The 7,960-nt window shown below is 40.4% G+C and overlaps 1 protein-coding gene across 1 annotated transcript in view; it reads right to left on the minus strand.

Moving 5' to 3' along the window:
• LOC119429006 (RNA-binding motif, single-stranded-interacting protein 1) overlaps nucleotides 1-7,960 on the minus strand; it is a 27,116-nt gene that overhangs the window by 6,616 nt on the left and 12,540 nt on the right. Inside the window, exons 4-10 of the mRNA XM_037696728.1 lie at nucleotides 6,494-6,585; nucleotides 5,455-5,612; nucleotides 4,209-4,288; nucleotides 4,015-4,115; nucleotides 3,408-3,457; nucleotides 2,482-2,572; nucleotides 491-541 (exon numbers count right to left, since the gene is read on the minus strand). Coding sequence (XP_037552656.1) covers nucleotides 491-541; nucleotides 2,482-2,572; nucleotides 3,408-3,457; nucleotides 4,015-4,115; nucleotides 4,209-4,288; nucleotides 5,455-5,612; nucleotides 6,494-6,585 — 623 coding nt within the window. The remainder of the gene's footprint in view (nucleotides 1-490; nucleotides 542-2,481; nucleotides 2,573-3,407; nucleotides 3,458-4,014; nucleotides 4,116-4,208; nucleotides 4,289-5,454; nucleotides 5,613-6,493; nucleotides 6,586-7,960) is intronic.

The raw sequence follows: 7,960 nt of genomic DNA on the forward strand, positions 1-7,960 counted from the left end.
TATACTGTATATATTTTCATAGCTGCAAAAGGATTGTCGGTATTTAAAGTGAAACCAAATCGAAATCGATTTTCAGATGGAGTGTACTCCTTTAAGCCCGGATGCCTTTTGGGAACGGTTCCCTTCCCAGTAACGAGGTGGGGGAAGGGGGGCGAGCAGCAGAGACACTTGTTTCAGTGGAAACCATCTGTTGGACGAGTCAAAGAGTCACAAGACTGTCTCGGCTTCAGGCATTTCCTGCTGGATCCACAGAGAGGAAGGAGGGGGGGCCGAATGTCTCCAGTTCTTTTTCATGCTCTCTCCGTCGCACATGAACCCTCTTTGAATTTGTAAGAGAGAAAGTCGTGTCAGCTTTAGGGAAGTCTGACCGTTGTCAGCAGGACGGGCTGAGTACAGAAACAGCAGTGAGCTCACAGCTTTAGCCGTCGCAGCGCCTCACACCCATTTCCTGTACGCAGAAATAGTGCTGGAGTGAAGTTTTGTTGCTTACCGGGTGTTGCATGATGTAGGGTTGGTGCGCCACCCACGAATGACTCTGCACCTAATGGAGGGAGGCAAAAACACACAAAGGGACACGTGTTTTTACTTTAAAATCAACTACCTTTAAACAGAAATGGAAGATTCTAAATTGACAAGTTGTACATAATGATTTCTTATTTCTATATTTTATTATTTTTATTTATTTCTTTATTAAAATTTATTTAACCAGGCAAATCCCATTGAGATCACAGATCTCTTTTGTAAGGGAGGCCTGGACCTGAAGGCAGACTAACATGCATGTTTTTGGTCTGTGGGAGGAAACCGGAGTACCCGGAGAAAACCCACGCGTGCACCGAGAGAACATGCAAACTCCTCACAGAAAGACCCCAAATCCAACCAGGGATTGAACTCAGGACCTTCTTGCTGTGAGGCAACAGTGCTAACCACTGAGCTGTCATGCTGCCTATTATTCTCCTGTAGCTTCACTAACCAGGTTGTAAACAACCAGTAAACTCCATGTCATTAACCATCGATCCCTGTGTCCTACTGATGGTCTGCTCCATGTTTTCCGGTTGTTATTTTTCCGTACTTTTTTCTTCTTTTTTTTTTTTAACAATTTGACTCAGGAGATGGGTGCAGTGACTTTTTAGGTTTTTGTAACTTTCATACTTTTCAAAGATTTAACTTTATGTACAAAAATGATCCTCACAGAAATACATGGAGGTCTTATCAGTTCATTCAAGAACAGTTGAAATCTGCTTCAGCTACTGGCTCTGCTTTTGTCTTCTGCTACTTTTAGCTACTGTTTGGCCTTCTACCTTCTAGCTAGCTTTTTGATACTTTTATCGTTTAACAATAGTTTAGCATTGTTAGCTTTTAGATTGCATTTAGCTAGCTTTAGCATCTAGCTAGCATTTGATACTTTTAATGTTTAACTATGGTTTACCTTTCTTAGCTTTTAGTTGGCATTTTGCTAATTTTAGCATCTAGCTAGCTTTTTGATACTTTTAACATTTAACTATGGTTTAACCTTGTTAGCTTTTAGCTGGCATTTTGCTAATTTTGAGTTATCTTGATAAGATAGAAAGGCGCTATAAAAGTACAGTACCGGTACATTTATGTATGTTGCCAACCGCCTACAGCACAATTGTTAAGATGGAAGCTGATTGTGTGGATTAATGATAGCAGAAAAACAACATCACTTTGGATACCAACACCCAAGGTGAAACAACTTTACTGTAAGATCATCTTGCAGCACCGAGGAAGAGACATGGTGATGAATATGAGGAGCGGGGGACGAACCCGAAGCTGGACCTTTCAACCACCTGGTTCAACCACCGAACCAACTGCATTTAGTGCCAGCAAGGGACGGTTCAACAAATTTCAAAAACGATTTGGATTAAAAAGTGTTTCTCTGCACGGAGAGGCTGCGTCCTCTGACACAGCAGGAGTTTGTTAACACGAGGTTCAAAGATCTGATCGCCGAGGGGGGCTACAGGTCTGAACAAGGTTTTAACGTGGACGAAACGGACCTGTTCTGGAAAAGGATGGCATCTTGCACTTTTATTAAGAAGGACGAAGCCAAAGCACCTGGTTTCATCTCATCTTCATCACCTTAATCGTCATCACTGGACAGCTAACACTTCATCTCCATCTCTTCTAGTTCATCATCATATTCTCTGGTGAGTACCCATTTAAAATTAATATATTTTTTAAAGGTTCAAGAGTTTAGAAAACTGTTAAAAACATTGCAAGAGTGTGGGAAGGGTTTAAAACGGCAATATGTACTATATATAAATAATAAAATAAACTACTGCTTACTACTACTACTTGAGTACATACAAAATTTTGTTCCATCTCATGATAATAACGTTTACTTGAACTACTGTATCCCTACTTTGCAGTTTTCACTTATCACGGGGGAACTGAGCCCCGTGATAAACGAGGGACTACTGTATTTATTTATTTTTTTATTTAAAAGGCGCTTTGGTAGGAGCCTACCTGGTATGCCGGAACCGGAGACATGTATGGAGACATTGTCGGCTGCACCGTCATTATTCTGTTGCTCACAGGGTATGGAGAAGAATAATACCTAAAAATAAAAACAGCATAAAATAAAACATTAATTTTAGAACACTAGTAAATGTTAAATTACGCTAGAAATAACTTTAATAGTGCCTGAATGTTTTTAAAAGAAAGAACCGGATTTCCTAAAGTTTGATAAACAAAAACTAAGCAAAGTTTACAATTATAATTTTTCCTACAAATTATTATAATCCAGTCTTAACTATAATTAAGGAACTAAACTATGGGATTAGGTTCAATTAAAGGTAAATTTGGAGTTTGGTTGTTTTTCAGGCTGGAAAATATTTAAAATCTTTTCTTTATTTTAACATCGTCTCCTCAGTCAGACACATTATACACGAACTGAGGAAAATTTAATATTATTCTTTCCCTCCCTAATAAAAACTGCTTCAAAAACAAAACGTTTGAGTCAACGAGGTCACAAACGAACCTCCGAGCAAAATTAGTTCTTGAGCAACAAACATGGTGGAGGTCACATCATAGTACGAGGGTTTTTCTGTGTATGAGAACCAAATGTTTATTTCATTATCAATGGAGGAATTTATTCTAATGATACTAGCTAATTTTAAAACAAAATCTATTAATGAATTATGATATAAAAACAGAACAAAGCTTCAGATTTGCCTGGGAGTGAAACTCCTCAAAGACAACTTGCAGGAGAAATGTGGCAACGTTAGGGTGAGTCCAAACAACCTAAAGATTTGTTTATTTTTATCAGTCACAAATATGCAAAACTAGGTCATATTTATTTGTAAATAAAGAGCTAAACTTTGTTTATTTTCAGTCTATATAGTAAATAAATGTAGCTATGCTTCACACACTTTGAGTCAAAACTAACTTACCCAGTCTGAATGGCTGCTGAGGAAGGGTCATATGTGAGAGTCATGGCACCCTACAGCAATAAAAATATTATATATGTAAGAAAATGTAAAATAATGTCTCATTTTTATTGTTCAGTTCAATAAAAAGTCAACATGTTGCACATTCTGGCATAAAAATTTGAACTTTTGTGAAATTCTGACATTTATTTTGTCCCAGAAACTTTGAGCGAAGGAATTTAGGCCCGATTTCTCAAATATTTTACTAAAAATGTTCTTCCCAAAGCTAGAAGTATGTGATATGAATGACTCTCGGCTACTACCACATCACGCTTTAGCTGAACGATTGTAAAATTGACCTTATTATAACAATTTCTGTGTTTGTTAAGATCGATTAGGTGGCCATCATGGATTGGATTGATTCCAAAAGTTCATCAGTTGTAAATATATATCCATTTATTACTTTCTGGGAAATTCATTAACATTTTTCTGAGAATCTTCACCAGCATATTTTTCCAGGGGTTCATGAGATATTTTGCTAACAGATACACAGACTTTGGCAAAAAGGACATTATTCCCTGCCTTTGGTGGTGGGTGATATCAAGAAGCACAAGACTGACTGCATACGTACTAGTCTGAGATCCCCTCTCTGTCCACTGGGAACCAACCCACTGTGACTGTGTTTCTTTTTTTGACTGTCTGCAAATTTGCACAGCAAAGGCTGAGATGGAGCTGAGGGGGAAAAACACAAATGAACAGCCGGTCAATAACCGGACACTTCTGCAGATTTTACTGACGTAAATAAAGAGTCATTCTGTCTCTTACCAAGACCTCCAGAAGCTAACTTGAGAAACTTCCCGTTGAAATGAGAGATGACCGCGTTACACTGATCCGTCGTGTCCATCCTGAAAAACACAGGTGAGAGTTTACGACACAACAAAAACAACTTCACAACAAGAGTTTACATTCTGTAAAAAAAAAATATAGTAACACCAGCTAACCTACAAACTAAAACTAAAATCCAAACTTCAACTAATTCTACAAACTAACAAACTTACAAACTAAAACTGAACCTAGTTAGCTTACAAGCTAACACTATCTAACCTACAAGCTAACCCAAGCTAACCCTAGCCTACCATACAAGCTAACCCTAGCTAACCCACAAGCTAACCCTAGTTCACCTACAAGCTAAACCTATCTAACCTACAAACTAAAACTAAAAAAAACAAACTAAAACTAATCCTGCAAACTAAAACTAACAAACTTACTAACTAAAACTGAACCTAGTTAGCTTACAAGCTAACACTATCTAACCTACAAGCTAACCCACAAGCTAACCCTAGCCCCCCACAAGCTAACCCTATCTAACCTACAAGCTAACCCTAGCCTCCCCTACAAGTTAACCCAAGCTAACCCAAAACCCTAGCCTCCCCTACAAGTTAACCCAAGCTAACCCTAGCCTACCATACAAGCTAACCCTAGCTAACCCAAAAGCTACCAAGCTAACCCTAGCTAACCCACAAGCTAACCCTAGCCCCCCACAAGCTAACCCTAGTTCCCCTACAAGCTAACCCTATCTAACCTACAAGCTATCCCAAGCTAACTCTAGCTCTCCTACATGCTAACCCTAGCTCTCCTACACGCTAACACTGAATAACATACAAGCTAACTCTAGCTCCCTACAAACTAACCTTAGCAAAAATGAGTAAAAACCAACTTTGCTGCAGAACTTGTGTTTCTCCTCGAGTCTGTGGGAAATTATGAAACTGGTTTGTGATACAACAAACTGCTGATTTCAGGAATGCATATCGCCCGCTGTGATCTTAGAGTTTAAGATTGTTTTAAAACCTTGAAAATATTGTTAGGTCTGATCTAGAAGCTCTTTGGCATAGCCAGGTTAGAGTTATGGCCATTTTGGTTTTTGCTAGGGTAAGTTAACTGTGGCGGCCATCTTGAATCAGGTTGACTCCAGAAGTTGAGTAGTTGTAGATGTACAGTATTATGTTATGACAGATTCCCATCAAATAGAACAGTGAATTCCTGCTGTTTCTTGCCGTTGTCACGGACAAACCTGGCAAATCCAACGCCTCGGCTGTTCCCGCTGTAGTCTCTGAGGATCCGAGTGGAGACGACCTGACCTAACGGCTGCAGCATCTTCTCCAGCTCCTTCTCATCCACGGACAGAGGCAAGTTGGAAAGGTAAAGATTTGTGGGATCCTGCTCCTGCTGCTGCTCACAGAAAAAACAAAAACAGAATAGAAGCGTATTTAGATGATCACTCGATCATCATTTCGTCAGAATGAAACACTGATGATTATGTTGATTTCCTGCAGTACTTCTCACACATTTGTCTTTTCTCAGCACGAAGTTGCTTCGTGTTTCTCAGAGGAACATTTGGTTAAACAAATATTTCGAAGCCCTTCTGCACACACGGACAGAACCACGCACCACGCTCTGTGCTGCCGCTCAGCGCCTCTACGGTCGCCCCTGGAAACAGCAGGAGACCGTTGTCGCCATGGCAACACACAAACCGTGGTCGGCCATGCTTGTTCCAAACCGAGCAACCGCACACAGGTCTCTGGAGAGAAACCGTTATCAGTGAACTCTCAGCCAGCGGCACAAAGAAATACGACGTGATGCAGAAACACCCTGTTGGTTCCAGCGTCTTCGATTTAGTTTCTAAAAAAATCCAAAACGGTTCAAGGTGAAAGAGTTCAAGTGCAAACATCTCACAGTGAACACTAGGGTTTTATGTATTTCACTCACAGCTGCAACATTTTGTTTTTGTTTATTAAATAACGACTCAGTGGAATCTGTTTTTGTTCATTTGAGATTGGATTTAAAATAATTTTAGAACCAGATCAAGACCTGATCCGGTGTAAACATGTCCTGATAAAACCTGGACCTGAAGGAGGACAGGAGACATCATCTGGTTTCCACGATGAGAGTAAATGAGAAATGTCGGCTGAGAACACGTGACCTGTTTAATGTCAGCCTCCGTTAAGACAGCAGACACAAGGATGCAAGAACTGAAAACACACAACTCTAAAGAAATGTTCACAACCGTGAATATGAACACACACACACACACAGGGCTGTAGGAAACCCACCTTAGCCATCTGGGCCTGGATGCCGCTGGTTTTCAGAGCGTGTACCGCCTTTAAAGCAGCAGCTGGGCTGTCAAAGTCGACGAAGCCGTAACCTGTTGTTTATAAAACAATATTTATCAGAGAACAACAACTGTACAAACCTGTGTTGGTAATAACTCTAAAGTATCAGCCGAAGTAAATAGTTTGACAATAGATGTTGTGTTTATTTATGACACCATGCTGTTTTCCATTTTATCCAGGAGTTAAATGAAAAGAACATCTTCCCTGGTTTGAAACACAGAAATGATCAGAAGTTTCCATCGGTCAGGTTAATTGTGGGCTTTTAACGTTTCACTTGAACATCCAACTTGAATAATTCTTAAAACCATCGTTAAATTTATTGTGGCCTTTCTCTGAACTATACAAGGTCAGAAATAAACATACAGGCTCAAATATTAACATACATTCACCTACAACTGTTAATAAGTGAAACTGAAGGTCTTTTAACTTGACAAGGCCTATTAACTTCCTGTCAGTGATCATGATCGACTGCAGCTGGTAGTTACTCTAGGACTGGTTGGACATGCTCATCTGTCCCCCTCAGATGGAAGGAAACTGGTTCTGATGTTCAGGAACCATCAAGGTTCAAACCAACCATGATTTGGAACAAGTATCTCTGTCCACCATAGTCCTTGTCCACCAGTGTCCCTGTCCACCAGGGTCCTTGTCCACCAGTGTCCCTGTCCTCCAGGCTCCTTGTCTATCAGTCTCCCTGTCCACCAGTGTCCTTGTCCACTAGTCTCCCTGTCCACCAGGATCCTTGTCCACCAGTGAAGACTGCTTTACATCACCATTGATTGAGAGGACCAAGAACGAAGCTCCAAAACCCTAAAGCTGGATTGAAACCTGCAGCTGTCCACATGGACAAAGTTTGGTGGTCAGAAGACAGAAATTGAGACAAGAAGGATATGTGGACGAGTCAAGGTGTGGCTTTCAGACCTCAGGACAATGGACCAATTGTCAGGCATGGTGGTGGTAGCTTCATGCTGTGGTACAAAGTGGATGGAACAATAAATAATAAGAAGACTACCTTCAAATTCTTCAGCTTCACCTCAGATCAGCAACTGGACAGTTAAAATGTAAGACACGGGTCCAACAGAACCATGATCCCAAACACATGGCAAGACTGGTTTCTGACTGGATAAATCAGGCTGACACTGAGCTTCTGGATCGCCCCTCCCAAAGACCCCAACTCAACCTGATTGAAGGTTTGTGGACCGGGTCTGAAATCAGGAAACCAACCAGTTTCAATGAACTCTACAAGTTCTGCCAAGAAAAGTTCTCAAATAACAAAAGAGATTTTAGCTCGTGTTGTCTGTTTTAGCTCATGTCCTGTCTGTTTCAGCTCGTGTTCTGTCTATTTCAGCTCGTGTCCTGTCTGTTTTAACTCATGTTCTGTCTGTTTTAGCTAGTGTTCTTTCAGTTGTA

This window comes from Nematolebias whitei, chromosome 2 (genome assembly GCF_014905685.2).
Source record: "Nematolebias whitei isolate Nwh7 chromosome 2, NemWhi1, whole genome shotgun sequence".
NCBI lineage: Eukaryota > Metazoa > Chordata > Actinopteri > Cyprinodontiformes > Rivulidae > Nematolebias > Nematolebias whitei.